Raw genomic sequence first — 21,203 nt, 5'->3', positions numbered from 1 at the left:
CGCAGGCTTCACGGCTCGAGTGAGCTCAAGCCAGAGAGTCTTTCTATTTGCATTGTCGCGTGATATTGGCTTCATCTTATCGCGATCCTCATCATTTTATGGCATCTTTTTCTCCCCCCCTGTCAAGTCTCTCCTGGAGACGCACGATTCCGTGGCTTCCAAAAATTACGAGACGCCTCCTCCCAGCCCTTGTGCCTTCATGGACGCAGCCCTCAACAGCCAACCCGTGCCACCTGACGCTGTACGGATGGTGGGCATCCGCAAGGTGTCTGGTGAGCACCTGGTAAGTTGGTTGATAAATGAACTCATCAACTTTTTGGTGTAGCCTTGTTTATAAGAAGGCAGGGGGAATAGTGATTCCACCTCGTGACATAAAATGGAGAAGATTTATCTGTTGTCAGATCATTAGCTTGTGGATCAATATTTAGTGTCATCGCTAAGCACAGTATAGCCCTCTTTTCTGCGTTAAAAGACACTAATCCCCTCATAGTCCCGGTTCAATAATCGCTAATTCGTGTGCCTGTGGGAAACTCACCTTCTTATTTGAAAAATAAAAACACGTATATTTATTTCAGTATTATTGTTCAGCTGTACAGAAGAAAGACATTAACTTGTTTATTATATTTTATTTTTTTGTTTTCATTAGTTAACTTTTGACTGGTATTAACTTGGTTTTGGCTGCTTTTTCACTGTAGTACTTAATTTACGTTTATTTCACCTCACACTCCAGAAATATTCCATATATTAATTAAAACTAAAACTAATGCTAAAGGTATTTTATTATTATTATTATTATTTAAAAACATTCTTTACTTTTTTCTTCTTTTTTTTTCTTCCAATATTTCATGTATGGTTTTCAAAAAACAACAACATACAAAAAAGCAAACATGAATGAATTTAAAATGAAAAATAATTGAAACGAAAAATCCCAAACTATTATCACTCATTATGCTCCTTACCAAACGCTTGTGTCGAAAAGGGAGTGACGTTCCGCGTGGAGAGCGGCGAGCTTGTGATTGCCCGGATCCTCCACGGCGGCATGATTGACCAGCAAGGTCTGCTGCACGTGGGCGACATCATCAAGGAGGTGAATGGCAAGGAGGTGGGCAACGACCCTAAAGTCCTGCAGGAGATGCTGAAGGAGGCCAGTGGCAGCGTCGTACTCAAGATCCTGCCCAGCTACCAGGAGCCGCACACGGCCAGACAGGTCAGTTCATTAGACACGCACATCTCGTCCCAATAAGTAGGAGGAACTAGCCTAGCTGAATAATTGACATTTTTGGAGAAAAAAAAAACTGAATTCAAACAAACAACCTTTGTGATCGGGAATTACCATGGCCAAGACAAAACACAATTTTTAGTAAGCACATGAGTATTTTTTATTGATTTTTTTTGGACAGTTAAAAATGAGTTTCATTTATGGTATTAGGTTAATAAAATTGTATTCTGTAGGTGGATGTTTTAAGTGACATTATCTCCAATGGAGAATCATTGTTTTTGTCACTTAACCAGAAATTGCCGTTTAAAAACCAGACAGCTCTCTGATTCACATGATACCATAGCGGTCGTCTGACATTTAATCCCATGCGATCAAATATGCAGTGAGCGTTTCAATATTAGCATTTTCAGTGATGGCATTGAAGAGGAAAGTGGCTGCCAATTGTGTTTTGTCAGCCAATAAACATCAGCTTTCCAAATCAATGGTCTGCAAAAAAAAAAGCGTAGCGGAGACTCCATCAATGTGAATGTAATTGTTTCTCTCATACCACCATGATATTGATCTTTGGCTCAGACAGTTTCTATTCTTGTGACATATTTTAAATAAATGGGGTCGGACACATGTACCTTTAACTATGGAGGACCAAAAATGCCAAAATAAAAAAAAGTGAAAATAAAACCAGATATACAAAATATAAATCAAGAATTAAATGCAAAAAAATAAGAATAAATGGAAATACAGAAACAAAAAAAAAATATATATATACATAAATAAGACCGTCCCCTCATTTGAATAACATTTCACGAGTGTCTGCAGCATGAAATAAATATGAGCATAGCCTGTTTATTTATTAATTTATGTATAAATCTATTCATGTATTTATTTTTGTATGTAGTTCTACAATTATTTTTTATAATTTTTATTTTTGAGTCTCGTTTTTATATTTAGTATCCATTTATATTCTAAATAATTTATATATATATATATATATATATATATATATATATATATATATATATATATAATTTTTTCTATTTAAATGTCCTCCATAACAAATTCCCCATTTGTAAAATGTAAACTGACTCCAATTGTCAGTATTTCAAAAGGTAGCTCCTACCTCCAGCCGAAGCCTTAAAACGTTGTTTAAGAGCAACACGCACACAGCAGTGTGTGTGTTTTTTTTTTTTTTTTTAATGATCATACATCACTGGAGTATGAGAAAAGGCGTCAAGTGCAGAAGGGGGAGGGAACGGTTTCCATGGCTACGCATTTTGGCTCGCTGGCTCTCTGTTGGTGTCCTATCATGGAACCTTGTGGTTATGAACCTTCAGCTGAGACGGAGAATAATTTGATTGTTCAAAATGAATAACGCTCAGTCTTGAGAAGTATTTAAAACCAATGCAAATATCCGCCTCTTTGTTTTGATTCCCCTTGTACATAATCACAATGGTGTCATTCCAGGCTTTTGTCAAATGTCACTTTGACTACGACCCGTCCCACGATAACCTGATTCCATGTAAAGAGGCCGGACTGAGCTTCTGCAGTGGAGACATTCTGCAGATTTTCAACCAGGAAGACCTGAACTGGTGGCAGGTCAGCGCAGCCTCTCGCTTAGAGTCACAGGCACAGGCTGCGAGGTGTTTGTCGCTCATCTTGCGTTTTTCCCAGGCCTGCCACATCCAGGGAGGTAGCGCCGGTTTAATTCCAAGTCAGCTCCTGGAGGAGAAGAGGAAAGCGTTTGTGAAAAGAGATCTGGAGCTCGCACCCGCAGGTACGGCTTTACACCACGCCTCTTCTCGGCAGCTCGCAAACAACAAAGCCGACGGAGAGAAACACTTGCAATTATGCAGATTTGACCCCGTGCTGCATAAACACGCCGGGAACAAAGACAACATCTGTTCCGTTTGCCATCATGAATGCATTTCACCCGAGCCGTCACCTCTCCATCCTGCCTGCGAGCGCCGAAGTGCTAGTAATGAGCACCGGCGTGACTCGGGTGGCCCGGCCCAAGATGCCGATTATTCAGTTTGGCTAGGATTGTTGATTGACGATCGATACTCATCTTCTCACAAATTAAAATTGGCAGCGAGCATTTGCAAAGCATTTACTTTATCTAGACTCCTGGATAATTTGTTGAGTAAATTAAGCACTTCTTACCTAACATGCCATGTATTTAAAAAAAAAAATAATAATATTCACTATTTTTTGTAACCCTTTATTTCGTTACTCCTGGTTGTTGCTGTTATATTTAAACTCTTTTAGATTTTACAGTAATTTAGTATTAACCTTCAACTGTAACACTTTGAGATTTCACTGAAATGTAAAGTGCATTATAAATTAAATGTTATTATAATTATTAGTAATGTATTCATTAATATTTGAGTAATCATTCACCAAATTGTAAATAATAAAGTAAAAATTTCAGGAAAAAAAAAAGAATTTAATATGTAAACAAATTTTAATAATGTATTTTGTCAAATAATTGGCTAATTAATTATTATTTGATACATCATAATTGCTCAATCGCTTTATTATAAAAAATAAAAATAATAATAATACATTCATATACGCTGAACACATTTATTTAATTGTATTAAATTTATTAATTTAATTAAAAACAAAATTACCCCCCCAAAAAATCTTAAATTACAAATTGCATCAATTACCATTTTTGTAGTGGGGTTGAGCAAAATATGGCCCAGCATTACACTAGCAGGAGTCCAGTGATGTTTGTAGCACTGATATTTGCGTAAAAAAAAAAGGTAAATAAAATGTTTTTATGTATTTTGTATACGTTTATCACATTAGCTAATTGGCCAATTGATTAATTGCATAGCTGTATAGTAATGTTTACAAAATTACACAGACATTTGATTTTTCACTTGTATGTCATGAAATTCGTGGCACCGTCAAATACCATGCTTTCGATTCATGTGTTGTGTGCAGTCATTAGGAGACAAAGGCTGTGTGCTGAGTCACAAAATCGCACTTCACTTTGTGGAGAACAAGTCATTTGGCATACTGTAAACACCCTCGGAAGCGGGGAAAGAGCATCATAGTCCACTCTTTATCTAAAACCACAAATTGCCCATTCGGAATATTGCCAGTGCAGTTCAACATAGATAGCTAATTTTCCCCCTGGTGGGGGAGGGTGTTATAAACACAAAGGTTTATAGACATCGTTGCCTCTTTTTAACAACTACACAAAGGGACACTCTCAGAGTGTTTGCATAGTGCCATCTAGTGGTCACATCTGCATATAACATCAGCTCCTTCCAGTGAAAATCTACAATGCGTTCTCTTAGTACTGTATTGAAATTGCCGGCATTTTCTCGTTTTCTCTCAGGTCCTTTGTGTGCTGGAATGGGTGGCAAAAAGAAGAAAAAGATGATGTATTTAACCACCAAGAATGCAGGTACCTTGACTGGGCAATGTACTGAAGCAGAAACACAGAATCAAGTCGCTAATAATCGGTGTTTCTTTGGAAGAATTTGACCGCCACGAGCTGCGGATCTACGAGGAGGTCGCCAAGGTGCCGCCCTTCCGAAGGAAGACGCTGGTCCTGATCGGCGCGCAGGGCGTCGGCCGGCGCAGTCTGAAGAACAAGCTGCTGGTGATGGATCCCCAGCGGTACGGCACCACCATCCCTTGTGAGTGCAAACATAGGACCAGGCACAAAAACGCCACGTCCCGATCGTTAGGTCCCATCTCCGCTTTTTTTGTTCCCAGTCACCAGCAGAAAACCAAAGGCGGACGAGAGAGACGGCCAGATGTATTCTTTCATGACGCGCAGCGAAATGGAGTGCGACATCAAAAACGGCCGTTTCCTGGAGCACGGCGAGTACGACGGCAACTTGTATGGTACGAAAATCAACTCCATACACGAGGTGACGGAAACGGGCAAGATCTGCATACTGGATGTCAACCCGCAGGTAGAGGAATCTACTTATGGGGAAGTCGGGGATGTTGGTTGAAATGTCACGGATGAACCTAAAATGTACTTTCCGCGCAAACGGTTTTGAATGATGCAACGACAGTAATCCCACAAATGTTCTCAAGGCTCTCAAAGTCCTACGGACGTCTGAGTTCCTGCCCTACGTGGTGTTCATCGAGGCTCCCGATTTCGAGGTCCTCAAGGCCATGAACAGGTCGGCCATAGAGTCAGGAGTGGTCACTAAACAGTTAACGGTGAGTGCAAATCAGGGTCATTATTGTTTAGAAAATTGTCACGTTAGTGTGTTTATATTTCGTTTATTAGGGTATAGTTTTTTCAATGTAGTTAGTTGTAATTAGTTGTGACTGCAAATCTGTTTAGTAAATTAAAAAAAAGATTAATTATGGTTTAGTTTGTTAGTTGCAGTATTAGTTTTCGTTTTTTATTGTTATATTTTAAAGTGTATTACTCGTGTGCAATATTTAATAAACACCATGGTAAAATGAAAAAAAATTCTTACCTAGCGTAGCATTTAGGCGGAGTGAAATGGAAAAGCAGGAGAGCCAAAAGTCAAGCATGCAAAATTGTCAGCTAGGAACGACGTCATCTGAATGCGCTTTTCTATTGGCTACTGTTAGATGATGTCACTTTCTAACGTCCTCATCCAGGTTCATATCGAAATAAATATACTTAAAATCACAATAAAAATCAACCCCAAAGGCTCATGTATTGAATCAATTACCTAAGACTAAAAAAGAAGAACATTTTTCGCTCTATTTATAGTTAGTAGTACTTAGTTTTGTAAACAATAAATGTAGTTTAAGTGAGTAAATTTTTTTTTTAAAGCATTCAGGTTTTTTATTTGAGTCAGTGAGTCAGATTTTACAAAATCATATCAATTTCATCTCGTCTTTGTTCATGAACAAAAATGTCCAAAGATTTTAGTCCACTTTTTATATGAAGTGAAGTACATTTTCGTCTCGTCTTCATTAGTCGCCGAAAATGCATTATTATATTTTTTTTTATTAAAGAGGGTTTTAGTCTAGTGTAGTTTTTGTCCGGCGAAAAATAAGTGTTGACGAAAATATTTGTGTTTAGTTAACGAAATTAACACTAGTGCAAATTAATGAAGGCGCCCCACGTGACCTAACATGTCCCCCCAAACTCTTCAGGACTCGGAACTCAAGAGGACGGTGGACGAGAGCGAGCGCATCAAGAGGGCCTACGAACATTACTTTGACCTCTGCATCGTCAACGACGGCCTAGAAGTCACGTTCCGAGGTCTCCGCGCCGCCATGGAAAAACTGTCAAACGAGCAGCAGTGGGTGCCCGTCAGCTGGGTCTTTTGAGCTGGACCGCGCCGGACCATTTCATTTGACCCGCATTGCGCCATTCAGAGGCGGGAATGTAAGTGGTGTTGTACTTAATTTGTCATCATTCTGTTGGTATTGAAACGGTTCTAGAAAGAGTCGGCTCTCGGTTTTTGTTGCAATTGCGCGAGTGTGGGTGCACTTGTGTGGGACTGATTGACACTCCCTTGGGAAAAGAAAAAAAAGGTTTTATAATTGTCTAAAGATGCCACAAGGTGGCAGCAAAGCACTACTTTACTATCAGACAGCTCCTAACCATCACGTCAACTTAACGGAACCCAAAAAAGAAGTTTTGTTGTTGCTTCTGTTTCATGAGCTGGACAAAAAGATGTAAGACTTTTTCTATGCACATAAAATGGCTTAAAGCTCTCAAATGCTGTTCACAAATGTCAGAATAATTGTTAGTTACCTCAGTATGTCACACCCTTGAGGTAGATGTGTTATTTCGGGAAGTGTTCACAAACACAAATTTAGTTACATTCCTGAGCAATGAAAGAGAAACATGAAACAGTCTTAAATCTTTGCGTTCAGTTTAAGGAAAATGAGAGCAAAAATCAAGTGTTGCGTTTGCATTTGTGTTCAGTGTTGTTCCTTGGCACCAAAATGCCACAAGAGGGCGCCAGAGCAGTACTTATATATGGACTGGGCACAAAAACGGCAAATAACGGAGGATCGGTTCCCCAATTGATCCTGTAAAGAACTGCCACGAAACACTAAGCGTACCCTGAGACGCAACTGGGTTAAAAAGGAGTGTAGTACTTGGCTGTAGCCAGCAGGGGTGCTGTTGATTCAGTCTTAGAACAGCAATAGATAGAGCATTATGTTTGCTCCATACAACATTCAGATTCTCCCATCCCATAAAAAAAAAAGTCTAAATTAACATTTAACCTGTGGGCAGTATTTTATTTTGAAATGGCTTGGTCAGAACAACAAAAAGCCAAAAAATGGTCAAAATAACGCCTAGGGGTTAATCCGTTCATTGATTATGTTTCCCCATAGATGATCAAGAAAATGCAATTGAATGCCCATTCCTTGTAAAGCGTCATGTATTGTAGCGAGGTCAGTTATGTGGAAAGGGTCCATTTATCTTTTAGCCCTCCAAATCTTAAATCCTTAATGTAGTGTAATGTTTACATTGGATTGCTCTAAGACAGACAAGTAGGTGATGGTGACATACCAAATGTGATATTTGTATTAAATTTGATGTATTTTACCACCTCATCCTATAGTATGATTGTATTTGTTGAGAAATGTGCTTTTACTTTTACTGTTTCTTCACTCATCTGGAAAACAAACAGCAATAGAGCACGTTTGACACGCAAAACGGTAGAAAGCGAGCCAATATCCACTTATTGACCACAAACCTGCTTGATGTACTTCTGTTTGTAGCGCTGAGAATAGCAAACCCAAGTCGACATGATCTCAGCAGAAAGGTAAAGACAAACATGTGTTAGCTTTTCATGCTCTGTTGCAGTTGATGTTATTTGTGACGTACGACACATACTTTTGCCTTAACGTGTTTCAAAAAGCCAAGGATTCATTCATCGCATATTTCAAAACCTGTTCCAACACTACAGGCGACCTCCACAATACATATTTATTTTCACCTTCGACTCATAAGTAGTGCATTGTAATAAAGACCATCCTAGCACTCAAAGACAAGTGTTGGCGTGTGTGTAGACGGCAACTTCTTGATATTCAATCTTGGATGCAGAGCAACAAAATACGTTCATCGCGAAACACTATGTGTCGAGGGGGTCCTCCAGTGATGAGGAGCCACAGGCAACGTGATTGGATACATCTCATAAGCCGGGGGTGGGCCGCCTGGCCAGGCGCTCGCCAGTTTGGGGTCAAACTGGAAAATAATTTAATTTGATACTTAAGGTTAACGGTAATGCGCTAATTTAACATTTATATATATTTGTTTTTTCAACCCACCAGTGAGTAAGGTGGCGGGAGGTCATTGGTGCTGCAGCGCGGCGGGAGTGTGTCGTAATGTCTCTCCGCGACCTCCCGACCTCCCCCTAGCGAAATGGCTTGGATGGAGACGCCGCTGTCCTCTTGAACGGTTGCCACGGTGACATCATACGCCGCTCGCTTCTTCTTGGCTTGCAAGTAGAAGCAAAGCAGCACCACAGCGATGGACACCACCAAGCTCGGGAATCTGGGAAGAAGTCAATGTCCATGAGATTGTTGTTCAGCGCCGCTTAGAGATACGAGTAGAATTTGCTCCGTGTGACTAAGGTAGTAATTAAAAGTACTCGTATCGGAAAATATTTAAAAATGAATAGATAATCATAAGAGGATAAAAAAAAAAAAAAGGAAATCCTTAGCTTAGGACGTCACATAAATGCTACTCATTAGCCCAGCTATGTCATTTCCCATTACGCATTAACATTAAGCTATGGCTTTCATAGTTATGGAAAACACATGTAATTTTGTAAATGTGTCCAAATGACAGCTCTCATATCAGAACACTTGTAAGTTGGGTCACTCGTATCTCAAGACACCGCCGTAATATTCCTCACAGGGACTACTCACAAATACTGAAATATATTCACGAAGGTCATGGCTCCCACACAGACACTGTTGAAAACAAAACAGAAAAAAACAACTGAATATAGCGCTTCACTGTGCATGACGCATGCTAAAACAGCAAAATGAACATTTATACAGTAAAGACAATCAAACCATGTACAGTCCATTTTGATCATGATGTAAACTTTGATCACCACAAAACAATCAAGCCGGAAGTTAAAAAAGTAAATACATCTTGCAGGCGCTTCGATGTGCCAACATATTGTGCCACGCCCCCTTTTATCCTCCCAAACTAGAACAAATTGGGTTCAAACTGACACTTTTGTGTGACCTATGATGAACCTGCGGGCTTGACACCAACAATAACACTTTTAAAAAAAAATCACAAAGGTGTATCATTGAAAATGTAATATGAATGAGCAACATACTCTTTGGACCTTCATCCTATAAATCGTCTGCTCATTGCACCTTTCAGTATCTGCTGGGTCCATATAACTCAGGTAAAAGCTTAAAAACAAAATACACTTAACCCAAAAATATATTCCAATGTATAATATTGAGCCTTACCTTATGGAGAAATTCCAAACATAACCTGAAATGTCCTGAACTGTGCGTGGCTCCAAAAGGGTAATATGTCACTCGCAATGCGTCCACAGCGCAAGACGACTTTTTACAGCGTTATTGTCTCGTTTAAAGCCACAGGACTTCAACTTCCTGCTTAAGACACATCCTGGGCGCGTATCACAAGTTTGTGTTGCTCAATGAATGTTACACATAAGTAAAAAAAAGAAATAATGCTCGCCGTGCTGTTTAATGCTGATGAATTGGATCGACTCAATTGACCCGGGTAGAATTAATATCCAATACTGGGTAAGACGTCACAGTTGACATGGAAAAATGCCCTCTAGTGGTTGTGCGCAGTATAGGGGAGGACATCAGCGCAATTTGATGGGATGTTTGACGGGGCATCGTGAACGTTATTTCTTGCTCCCGGAGTAATAAGGACAAATGTCACATTGGCACACAGGAGCGTGCCTTTGCATGACCGTCCATCTGGCTCCTTCTCCTTACTATCATCTTGACGTATAGTTTTCTCCTGCATGTCTGAAAACCACTTAAGTTATTTTTATATTATCAGTGTGATTTATCATTACCGTGCTGTTTTTTTTTTTTACCCAGGGTGGCTCCGAAAAAAAATGGAAACGCGTGGTGACCTACCAAGGAAAGGGTAAGGTAATGAAGAAGGGGAAACATGCATCCCTGTTTGAGCTTGTTTCTGGAATGTTGTGAGGCCGGTGTTGAAACATGTTGATGGTATCTCTGCTGCCTTCCTATTGTATCACAAGGCCCATACCTACATTTTTCTTTTTATTATTATTGCCAAGGCAAGACATGCAAAGTTTATTAGCATAGCACCATTCAGGCCAAATCTGTAGCACTTAACAACTTGTAGACCAAATTCAGTTTCCTCCCACAGTCCCAAAAAACGGCATGCTCAGTTCATCGAAGATTTTAAAATTGTCCATAAGAACAAAAAAAAAAAAAGGTGGATGCTAATGTAGCACAGGTGGCGGCAGTGGAGGGGGAGGAGGTGGCGGAACAATACTGGAAGTGGCAGTGGGCAGCGGTGGAGGAGGGGGAGGAGGTGGCGGCGGCACAATACTGGAAGTGGCAGTGGGCGACGGCAGAGGAAGAGTGGGGGCAGCTCCCATCACAGGAGGAGGCGGAGGTGGAGGAGGAAGTGGGGCACCTCCTGCAACAGGAGGTGGCGGGGGTGGAGGAGGAAGAGGAGACGCTCCTGTAACAGGAGGAGGCGGAGGGGGAAGGGAGACAGGTGAGCAGAGGTTGCTTGGCGGCAGCGGGGGAGGTGGCGGCAGACATGTTGGTGAGGTCAGGCAAGGCGGAGGGGGCAGGCCAATGTCCATATTAGGGGGAGAAGGAGGAGGAGGAGGACCAGGCGAACTGGCGTCTAGTGTAGTTTGAGGTGGCGGAGGAGGAGGGAGGTCATCTGTGAGGTTGGCGTCATCAGGCAAGGTGGGGACTGATGGAAGAGGCACGGCAATGCCTTGGTTGGATCTGCAGCCAAAAATGAAAAGAAAATGAAAAATGTGCTGAGGTTCGAGCCATAGAAGGCAGTATAAAAATGATAGAAAAAGGTGTGCTAAATGTTAGTTAAATAAGCAGTGAATTAAAAATAATGGAATGAAGTAGTTCATAAATGAAATCACCCATCCTATGATAATTTTGACTAAGTAATAGGGCCGCAGAATAGAAAAAAAAAAGTGAAATGAGGAAATATTCTATACATATGTATAACAACTAAGAAAATTTAGGTAGAGGTTGTTTTTTTGCACTGATCCCAAATCTGTCATCATATATTTTCTGTAGCACATCAGGTTTTCACCATAAGAATAATACAGTAACATAATAATATATTAAGTCCTCAGCAACATTTATTTATAAATGGCACAGCTCTAAATTATGACATTTGCATAGTGCCAAATGAAAACCGAAATATACCTAAAAAAAAAACTTGACATGCTAGAAAAACAAATGTTCCAAAAGCTCCATATGTTCTATTAGGCTTTTCCTGTCTTTGCTATTTAATTTTTTCAGATTCCTTTTAGAAGCCGGATAACCGCACGCCAATTTCCCCACATATGTTGGGGGAGATGTCAGCATATATACATGAATATAAAAAACAAAAAAAGTACTGGTTGACGTAGGTAGCGGCATCTGCATTGCTTAGTGTGCTGTCGGAGGTTCCTGCCCTGCTTCTCGGGGGCTCCTGGGGGACCTGCGAGGAGGGGGTTGCCAGAGGATGACATCGTTCCTTCACACTTGACCTGACCTTTAACGTAGCCAATTTACCTGGAAACTGTGTCCAGTGGCGTCGAAGCCGGAGTACGAGATGGGTACTCGGGAATAGCTTCTCTCGAGCTCCCTGCCCGAAGCGGGCGGAGCCACCAGCTTGGCACGTGCGTTGTTTTTGGATGTAGTGAAGACGCTGATTTCTCTCCTGGCCACTTTCTCGTAGTGGATAGAAGCAGCCTGGATCGAAGGGGAAAACTTAGGCAGGAACCAAGGACCGAAACCCAAAAGCGGGCACTGTGAATGATGTTTCCATAGCGACGGGCGCTTCTCACCAGTGACATGAGGTTGACTGAGGACTCCATGTTTTTGACTCTCATGGCCTGAGAATCAAGTAGTCGGAGAAGCAAGGAGGCCACGCCGTTGATTTGATAGGCGACGCTGGCCAAGGCTTGAACGGCCAAAGCTTTGGCCTCCTCCAGAGCCTTTGTTGGTTCCTCCGACTGCAGGATATCATAACAAACGCACTGCATCGGTGGAAAAGTACCTAAATAGTCTACCTGAGTACAATTACTGAGATGGAATGCTGGTCATTAAATAATAATGTTACAACACTTAATCTAAAACAACAGTGCTTACCATTCAAATTAGACAGCAATTTTATTTTTAAAAAGCGACACAGGCATTCAACTATTTGGCACCTCATTACGATTGTATTATAGATGGCAATTTGTCACCTGCAGGTAGTTGTTTTCGCAGTAGTCTGCAACTTGCTGCAGGTTGCTCTGGTTGTCAATCAGTTTCTTCCTGGCCGTCGGCGCTTCTTCGAAAATCTGAGAAATAACCTGAGAAATGTTTTTTGTGTCCGCCATTGGTCCTTCAAATGAAATCCTTTGCTTCAAAAGTTCAGACTACTTCATGTTGCTACTTGAAGTCGAAGGAAGGAAGGAAGGTTGTGGGGTCTGATAGAGGCGTAGCTCTGATCCGCTGAGGAGGGTGGGACGAGGGTGGAAAACACTGACAATGTTTGTCCACTAGAGAGCAGTGTAACCCCAAAAGACAAGCGCGAACCTTTCGGCATATTTACGAATCTAGGACGAAGTTCATAATTAATAACCCATGTCAAGTCGGCCACAATATAAAAACTATAACCACAATAATTAGCAGCAGCATTTAAAGCGCAAATACAACCTTACGATCACGCTCCCGCTCACACTTCAAGGCTATACATCAACACAAAGCAGACACGTCCCCAATTGCTATTGCATGATATGACGACCAGTTGCTTTCCGGTTCAAGACCCTGCACGGCATATAAAAAGCAGTCACGGCTTGCCGTTTACGACCTGTCAGTCATCACCGCCGGTCACTGGGTGGCGCTAGTGTGCAAAGCAAGTCTAATCAGGAGACAGGTGCGGCAGGATGATGATCGCCAGGTGAGCATAAGAGCAAATGTTTGTCAGTCTGTGTCGTGGACATCTCTCACAAGGACGTTTTGCTTGTTGCAGGATTTGGACACGAGGCACCCACCTCACCGCCGGCGCCACCATTTAGCATTTAACGGCTTTTATTGCTGGCCAACCTATATTTGTTATTAAATGGCAGACTTTTTTTTTTCGCATTCCCAACCCCATCATCTCAACTTTAGCATTCGTAAGTGCACTTTCATTTCCTCATCTTATCCTTATTGTGGCTGGCCATTCGCCGTAGTGTAATTAGTATTCTCTGCATGTTATGTATTTTTTTTTAGCCGAACAAGCAGAAGAAGAAGCCAGATTGGCCCGGCCTGCAGCTCAAATGGTGTCAGGTGTGCAACAAGGCGATTCATGAAGTGCAATCCACGGGTGCGGCAAGATGGCGACTGCCAGTGAAGTGAGAACACCAGCAAACGTTAGTAGTGTAGTTGCATTTTCTCACAAAGACATAGTTAGCAGGATTAGCGCCGGTTGTTTTTAATGATATTTTTTCCTCAAAGGGCGGCAGTGGAGTGAGAGGCACCAAGAACCACCGGACGAGGGTAACTATTTTACATGTACAACAACAAAAGGTAACCACGATAAGAACCAAACTGCTAAGTGATAGCAAAATGTATCGGCAAATTTCTGCAGTGATATTGTTGTCCGTGATACATAGCAAAATTAGAAAAAGTGATATTGTTGCGTTACACCCCTGTGCAGTAGGTGGCGGTGGTTCGCAATCGAAGCCCGCGCGGTAATTTGGAGGCAGGTGCGGCAAGATGGCGACCGTCAGCCAAACGAAGCCTGCGCGGTAATTTGGAGGCAGGTGCGGCAAGATGGCGACCGTCAGCCAAACAGAGCACCGGTTTGGTTTGTTGCCAAGATAGTCACGGCGTTAGGGACACAGGAGCGTTTGTTTGAGCACAACGTTGCCACATGTTACTTCAGCTAGCATAGATGTTGTCGTTAGCTTCTTTCTCCGGTCTTTTAAATGTTTACTTGGTTAGCTTACATGACGCACCTCTGGGAATTGAATAGGTTAGTTTAACATGTGGTCGCCATTAGTCCAAATGTTGTGCACATTTTAATGCCACATAGGGAGGGGAGCTGAAATATGCACCATGCTTCAAAGTAAGGCTAATCCTGAATAAAATTAAACGGAACGCACGGGGGGGAAAAAAAAAAAATCCAGTATTTGATGGGGCCAATGACTTATTTCCCGGAATTACCGAATCATTGCTTCAGTTATCGAGTGAGAGCAAAGAAATAAAACAAGTGTGCTGTTTACACTTGTGGCGTCAGAGATTTGTAGCTCACATAGCAATGTTTTCAGATAGGTGTTGAAATAAAATGTGTGAATTGTCCTTTTGGCTGTACTGTCTGCCCTCTTAGGGCACATTCAAATGGCGAGACAAAAAAGAAACACACCCTTGCGCTAAGTAATGTAACAACAAATGAAGTGTCACGCTGCGGTGAGGTTGTCTTGTCATTTCCTGTTTTATTTTGAAAATTCTGACTCATTTTGTTTCAGGTCACTTGCCCTTCCTCGTGTGGTGTCAACCTGTTTCCCCATCACCCTAATGTGTTAAATGGTCCCCCCCAGCTTGTGCCGAAGAGTTTTCGTCAGAGCCAGTCACAGCCCTCGGCCTTGTTGTCCTGTCTCTTGTGAGAACTTTGGTTTGTAACTTTGTATAGCCACAGTATTGTTTTAGTTAAGGAGTGCTTTTTTGTAGTTTAGACATGCCACCTTTTGTTTAACAGTGTTTGTTTCCCCCTAAATGAGGTATTTTTTGTTTAATAAATATCTGCCTTGGCCTCAAACACCTATCTCTGAGTTGTAAAACTGCTATCTTATAGCCACAGTTGCCAATTTTCAGCTAGAGCACCCCACCCCATGAAAATGATACCCAAATAGAAAGAGTTAATGGTTGCACTTTTCAGTGTCTTTAGCTGCATTTTTTCCAGGTCATCAGAAGTTTGCTGCATGGTGGAGGAGTCTGAAGGCCAGGTAAGAGTGCACATACAAAATATAAATGTCCCAGGCTGTAATTTGTCTTCCAGTGTTAGTGCCAAGTCTTTGCATGGGTGGAGAAGCACCAGATGAGGCCAATGGTGAAAAGTTTGGCAAGAATAAATGTATCCCAAATAAAGACAAATATTTGAAAGCATTTTTTGGTGTTTGAGCAATAGACATAACTTGCAGTTCTTTAGACAGTCACCCTTGGTTTGCAACTCAATGAGTGACAAGCTTTCAGTAACTGTTTTAGAGTACTCTTCAAGTTTCTTCTGGAAAGGTTAAAATGTGTATCTGCATACTATAAAAGAAACACCTGGGATGCATTTCATTTTTAGAGTATCACTAGATGCAAAGTGTGGATATTTAGGGTGCAACTTTTCCAATAGTTTTTAATAAGTCACCCACAACTTTCAAGGTCATTTGAGTGGGGAAATGAAATTTTATACTAAGTACTTTCAATGCCAACATCATAAGTGATTTATTTTGGCACTGATCAATATTAGACAAACACAAGTGGGGAGTAAGTAATGTCTTTAATGAAGAATTTTCTACAAAGTACAAAACATTGCAGCTACTGGCTAGCTGAGAAACATCTTTCTCCAACACTGCTGTCTTCACTCTTTGTGGTTGTTCCTGCCATGAGGTCCTTTGTACCAAAGAAGTGAAACAGCATTAGAAATGTTCACTTGCGACTTACGCAAGTATGGTGGATCCTGCACCTGTTGAGGATGACAGTACAGCATTAGAGAGACAAGATTTGGCCCAATACATTTAGTTTTTTTTTTTGCAATAGCCATGCATGTGTGCTAATAGAAAAGTATTTCTGAGTTAAATTACATGGTTATCACAATTGTAGAGTAAATTTTTAGCTTATGTTCTATAACTGTACTTAACGAGAATGAATTCAACCTCATTCTCGTTAAGTACAGTTATACTATTCTTTACCGAAAATGCTACCAATTTCCCCCCCACTATTAAGGCATATCAAGTTTTGCTTCACACTTAACTGATGGAGCATTGATGTCATGGTCACTCAAGAGTCAGGTATTGAACCCACAGCAATGGTTGTGGGGGCAACGTCCACTCTGTCCTACAATCACATGTTCAATAGAGTTTACACAATGCACCAATCACCGCCCTTAAATGCTTGATGTGTTTTTGCCCATCTGCAGCAATTATATTGCATATTATCATTACTAAAAATAAGTTTGAAAACATGCTACAAATATATGAAACAACGTCCAAATAACATTGAATTAAAGACTGGAATTGAAACAATTCCAATCGAAGACTGTACTTACGTGTTGTGACCACTAGGAGGCAAGGCCACCATACCACTCGACATTTCTCAGGATACATTCACAATATCAAAATAGGACATTTGAGACAACTTCGTACAAACAGCATGATTTACCAGTAGGAGTAAGAATACCGCTTTAAAACATTATACTCACTAATGCGTTATCAAATACAGTAACTAGGCTTCCAGCCTCCATTTGAGTAGTTGGTATGTCAATGAACCAAACTAAAGAATAAACCTTCCCTTCTCATCTATCATTCTTGTAACATTTGGCACAACATGCAAAAACAATAATTTACTCACTCCTCACTTTTAATCGCCATTTCCATATCAATTAACCTCATTTTAGTGCTTCAATAACATTCCGGAGCCAGTGGACTGAACAAATTAGCTGCTCAGGCTAACATCGTCAACTAGGAAGGGAGGTAGCTAAATAAATACTATAACACACGATTTGTACTTTTGAAATATTGTTTATTTGTCTGAATACTCAACATGTCCCAATCTCTGGATGTGCCGAGAATTGCCGATGGCATCCTAGCAAGCAGGTTGGCTGCTCGCCCACATTGCCTCGCCACCAGACACGTCACAGGAAATGGATTGAGCCATGACGAGTGTGGGAAGGAAGGAGAGACGGAAAACAGAATGTGACATTTATTTTGGGTCATGTGAACTTAGTGTTACCTGCTCTCGTGCCTCATCATCCGCAACGTCAAAGACAACCAAGATGAATTGGTTCTGCTCGCTACCCATCTGCCCTGCAACACAGTTCGCAGGAACAAAATTAAACACTACACAGTAGGTTCAAATCTCAAACCTCCTGTCCCCCATTTACTCCGCAACGAGGCGGCAGCTAGCTAGCGAGCTCGGTTAGCTTAGCTAATCTTAGCTAGCAAGCAAGCTAGCTCCGTTAACTTAGCTAATCTTAGCTAGCAAGCTAGCTCCATTAGCTTAGCTAATCTTAGCTAGCAAGCAAGCTAGCTCGGTTAGCTTAGCCAATCTTAGCTAGCTAGCTAGCAAGCTAGCTCCATTCCCCGTGTGGCGACGGGTGGAAAAGGCATCACTGACCGACCGGCAAGCAGACCAGCCGCAAAAAAAAGGGACGCGACTGACCTGCTTGCCAGCCGGCCAGTGACGCCTTTTCCACCCGTCAAACAGGGAATGGAGTCAAGGCTAATGTAGGAAGGAAGTTTTTGTTTTTCGTGTGAACTAGTGTTACCTGGTGTGTCTCAGCCGGCTCATCAGCCCGCAATGTCAAACTAAACCGAGATTAGTTTGGTGCTCCTTCAGCTCCACCCATCTGCCCTGCAACACAAATCACAGGAACAAAAATCTCACACACACTTTATAAGAGAGCCAATTTCTACAAAAGGCACTGTACAAAAATCAACATTACACCCTAAAGTAACCAAGATAAACCTAATGTGTTCCCGTTAGACGGGTAGATTTTTGCAAAAAATATGATACAGTATTTTAGATAACGTTGCTGTGCTTCCCATGTTCAAAAAAATTTATTTATTTATTTTTTTTTTTAAATAGTTCAGGTACATACAGTTTTGTTCTAAATTATTTCACCCCTCTGCAAATAAGTGTTCTAGCATGTTTTACACTTTTCTCATTACATCAGATCAAAAAAAATTTTTTTTAAATAAACTTATCACATACAATACATTCTTTTCTGTTATATACCAACAAATGTCATTTAAAACAATTATTCAACCCCTTAAAAATATACACTTTACAACCAACACTTTTTCCCCACAGGTGTAGCAAACACCTGCGCGTGTCAACAGAACCTTGACAGTCAAAAATTAAGCTAATGTCAACAAAATGTGATATTCTTCCTCCTTCCATACAGTCAGCGGTGTCTTTGCAAAAATGGTGAAGACCAGGGTCATTTTCCTTCATAAGCAAAGAGTCAAGACAACTGAAGGCATAATTAGCTAGTTTTAAAGGAACAGTGGAAATGCTTCCTGGGTGCAAAAAGGTGGTGGTGGTGTAATCCCCGGATGGCAGCCGAGCAGGTTGTGGAATGTTCTTCTCAAGAGCAACCAGACAACATTTAAACTTTCATCAACTTGTCTGGAAAAGGAAAAAACAAGAAGTGCACCTTCCCAACCAAAGAGTGCGACAGTCCTCCACCGTGGCCGTTTTGCTTCTTCAAATACAAGGAACCTCCCAGCATGTGCCAGGTACCATCAATTCAACCAGGAGATCGTGGCTGTCAATTTCATAGTCAAGACATCGAACCTTCCAACAGGCCAACCATTCCAAGCATACCCGCAAAATCTACCCGAGCTTGATTGCAGCCAAAGTGCGGGAAGATTGCGAAGTGGCCGCCACTTCAAAAGATCACCTCTGATGAGGCGTGAAGAAGAAAGTTGGCCAACACAAGACCAATGATGTGAAAGAAGCGGAGGCCTTTCCCCCCCCAATAAGCAAAGAGAACTGGAGATGGACGCAAGAAGCTCGTGTCAAGCCGCATTTCGCACCTGAAAGATGTTGGAACGCCCAAAAAGTGTTGTACTACTTACCAAGTACGGATGTGACTAAAGGGGTTGAATAATTTAGTCAATGAGGAAATCAAATATTTATTGTTACTAAAACAATCATGCGGTCAAATGTAAGTTGCATTCATTTTACATGTCCTTATTTGATCCGTTTTGAAACACTTGAACTATGACATCAATTCTACTTTTATATGTAAGCTGTATATGATACTTTGGAAAAGCCTTTTTTATTTTTGGGCTGAATACTCATCATGTCCCAATCCTAGCTACAAATCAGCAAACTACTTCTTTTCCTTTTCTTCTTTATTAAACCCCCCAAAAACACTTTCACTCAATACCTTGGTCCAGTTCCTCTTGGTACCGCCCTCGACCAAATCTGGTGACTCCACAATCCTGAAACACAAAAAAAGGAGAAAGGCGGAGGTTGAGAGTTGTGTATTGGCTCAAGCTGCTCTGCAATAAGAAGCTTCTCATTGGCCGGGGAGCGGAAAGATTCTACTCCAAAGACAAGTCTCGCGAGTCTTTTGGAATTGCCCCTGCTGCGATGATTCCTAGTTGGCGTGGACTTGCAGTACCAAAAAACAACCACAAATGCCTCACCAATATCAGGATTTTCAAAATAAAACACCGTCAAAATGAGGCCAAACATATGATTTTACCAAATTGAGCTTTAAAAAAAAATCGTAACAAAAGACGAGACGGCTGTTTAGAAATCACTTTTCCAAGTATGATACCACAAACAGTCTAAATTACTCTGCAATGGTTTTTAATGAGAAAACGTGACAGTGGAGACGAAAAAAAAAAAAAAAACGTTTTTTTTCCTCCCTACGAACAAGTTATCTTCGTACTAGAAATGTACAGACAACGAACTCGTACATAAAATACACAATTACATACCACCATTAATAAAATGAACACAATATTTGACAACAACATTTCCTGTTCTATTTCCAACACACACACAAGCCGGCCAGCTTTTAAAATAAAGACATTTGAGAGAAAAAAAAAAGCCACAAAGAACACAATACGCTAAATAAAGCACAGTGATAGGAATTGTAATGGGCTCAAACCTTAAACGCTGTCGTGTCTCAAGTGTGGAAAATCCTGCAACAAACAACACATCGTCGTGAGAACCGGGAACAAGCCACAAACATTTGCTGGTGTGCTCACTTAGCTGACGAGTCGCCTTATAGCCGCACAGGTGTGGCTATATTGGCTTCATTAAGCACACCTGCTGCTGCTGCTGCTGCTGCTGATGATGATGAAAAGTCAACCTTCTTCTTGTGCTTGTTAAACGGCCTTTTTGCACGTTAACGCCGCCTGGTGACTCGTCATGATGACCGCTTTGGTTTACCGAGGAAATTGTTGCTTGGCAAAGGTAATCACAATAACGATAAAAAATAACTTTGGATTGCACTTCTCTGCATGGAGCTCCTTAGTTATCTTTAACGCTTCGTAATCAACTGTTTGTATTTCACTACATCATCCTCTAGTGGCCATTAATGTCGTCAGATCCTTTGAGAAGATGTGGATGACAACTTTTGAAGATACATTCGTTATAATAAGTTAGGCCTGACGGTGGCGCCAGAGGGCAGGTCAACTCGCTGATAAGTTACATAATCAATCATTTTATGTATTCAACAAATGAAGTGCCTCACACAAAAACGGGGTCAACAATCTTATGTACATCTTTTTCTAGAGGCAAATATCCCTGGGGTCAAATGTGTTAGTAATATTTTAGGATAATAGATACATTAAAAAATACATAAATGAACAAATGGCATGGCATCCAATATTCATAAAACTTAAAACTTAAAAATTGTAGGAATTGATGGGAGTTTAACCGCCTTGAAATAATGTATAAAGCCCATCATGACATCTAACATGCAAATCAAAATTTTTTTTAAAGGGAAAGTGAGTACTAATTAAGAGCAGATATTTTCCTCAAACCGAAATGCGGAAGAAAACAAAAAAAAAAACGATATATTTCTACTCAAGGTGTCAGTTTGAGGAACAATCTGATTACGGATTTCACTGGTTGGCAAGTT

The 21,203-nt window shown here is 41.0% G+C and overlaps 3 protein-coding genes and 1 long non-coding RNA gene across 6 annotated transcripts in view; 1 reads left to right on the top strand and 3 right to left on the bottom strand.

Moving 5' to 3' along the window:
- The window catches only part of mpp2b (MAGUK p55 scaffold protein 2b), a 29,894-nt gene extending 19,502 nt beyond the window's left edge, over nucleotides 1-10,392 (top strand). For 2 of the 3 annotated variants that reach the window (XR_013289123.1, XR_013289122.1), the window contains 11 exons: nucleotides 128-283; nucleotides 980-1,207; nucleotides 2,681-2,812; nucleotides 2,888-2,990; nucleotides 4,566-4,634; nucleotides 4,708-4,869; nucleotides 4,949-5,151; nucleotides 5,279-5,407; nucleotides 6,326-6,560; nucleotides 8,465-8,767; nucleotides 10,241-10,392. Coding sequence is in view for 1 of the 3 variants with exons in the window: in XM_077549900.1 (XP_077406026.1) it covers nucleotides 128-283; nucleotides 980-1,207; nucleotides 2,681-2,812; nucleotides 2,888-2,990; nucleotides 4,566-4,634; nucleotides 4,708-4,869; nucleotides 4,949-5,151; nucleotides 5,279-5,407; nucleotides 6,326-6,502 (1,359 nt within the window). In the remaining 2 variants the exon portion in view is untranslated. Of the gene's footprint in view, nucleotides 1-127; nucleotides 284-979; nucleotides 1,208-2,680; nucleotides 2,813-2,887; nucleotides 2,991-4,565; nucleotides 4,635-4,707; nucleotides 4,870-4,948; nucleotides 5,152-5,278; nucleotides 5,408-6,325; nucleotides 7,745-8,464; nucleotides 8,768-10,240 lie in introns of those variants that run through there. The other variant, XM_077549900.1, reaches the window with a different exon arrangement.
- Nucleotides 7,930-10,274, bottom strand: LOC144037972 (uncharacterized). Its single transcript, XM_077549902.1, has 4 exons — nucleotides 9,629-10,274; nucleotides 9,065-9,109; nucleotides 8,462-8,687; nucleotides 7,930-8,378 (listed from the first exon to the last, which is right to left on the bottom strand). The coding sequence occupies exons 2-4, from the start codon at nucleotides 9,091-9,093 to the stop codon at nucleotides 8,253-8,255; spliced, it is 381 nt and encodes a 126-aa protein (XP_077406028.1). The 5' UTR covers nucleotides 9,094-9,109; nucleotides 9,629-10,274; the 3' UTR covers nucleotides 7,930-8,252.
- Nucleotides 10,393-10,416: 24 nt separating the features above from the next.
- On the bottom strand, nucleotides 10,417-12,752 carry abi3b (ABI family, member 3b). Its single transcript, XM_077549901.1, has 5 exons — nucleotides 12,610-12,752; nucleotides 12,208-12,375; nucleotides 11,933-12,112; nucleotides 11,776-11,858; nucleotides 10,417-11,137 (listed from the first exon to the last, which is right to left on the bottom strand). Exons 1-5 carry the CDS (start codon nucleotides 12,742-12,744, stop codon nucleotides 10,615-10,617), a joined length of 1,089 nt encoding a protein of 362 aa, XP_077406027.1. The 5' UTR covers nucleotides 12,745-12,752; the 3' UTR covers nucleotides 10,417-10,614.
- A 3,109-nt stretch (nucleotides 12,753-15,861) lies between these two features.
- On the bottom strand, nucleotides 15,862-20,373 carry LOC144038399 (uncharacterized). The gene is made up of 6 exons (XR_013289219.1): nucleotides 20,226-20,373; nucleotides 19,494-19,548; nucleotides 17,865-17,950; nucleotides 17,330-17,403; nucleotides 16,353-16,435; nucleotides 15,862-16,064 (listed from the first exon to the last, which is right to left on the bottom strand). It is a non-coding gene; the product is annotated as an uncharacterized LOC144038399 (long non-coding RNA).
- Nucleotides 20,374-21,203: the final 830 nt, after the last annotated feature.

Source organism: Vanacampus margaritifer, chromosome 18 (genome assembly GCF_051991255.1).
Source record: "Vanacampus margaritifer isolate UIUO_Vmar chromosome 18, RoL_Vmar_1.0, whole genome shotgun sequence".
NCBI classification, from domain to species: Eukaryota; Metazoa; Chordata; class Actinopteri; order Syngnathiformes; family Syngnathidae; genus Vanacampus; species Vanacampus margaritifer.
Note: the sequence above shows the minus strand (reverse complement) of the source record. Positions and strands in the feature narration are given on the sequence as shown.

Coding starts and splice junctions, on each gene's coding strand:
- LOC144037972 (XM_077549902.1), bottom strand. CDS start 9,093: ATGACCTTCGTGAATATATTTCAGTATTT. Junction 8,688..9,064: donor GTGAATATATTTCAGTATTT/GTGAGTAGTCCC, acceptor ACTTCTTCCCAG/ATTCCCGAGCTTGGTGGTGT. Junction 8,379..8,461: donor TCCCGCCACCTTACTCACTG/GTGGGTTGAAAA, acceptor ATTATTTTCCAG/TTTGACCCCAAACTGGCGAG.
- abi3b (XM_077549901.1), bottom strand. CDS start 12,744: ATGGCGGACACAAAAAACATTTCTCAGGTTATTTCTCAGATTTTCGAA. Junction 12,113..12,207: donor CAGTCAACCTCATGTCACTG/GTGAGAAGCGCC, acceptor CCTTCGATCCAG/GCTGCTTCTATCCACTACGA. Junction 11,859..11,932: donor CCACTGGACACAGTTTCCAG/GTAAATTGGCTA, acceptor CCCTCCTCGCAG/GTCCCCCAGGAGCCCCCGAG.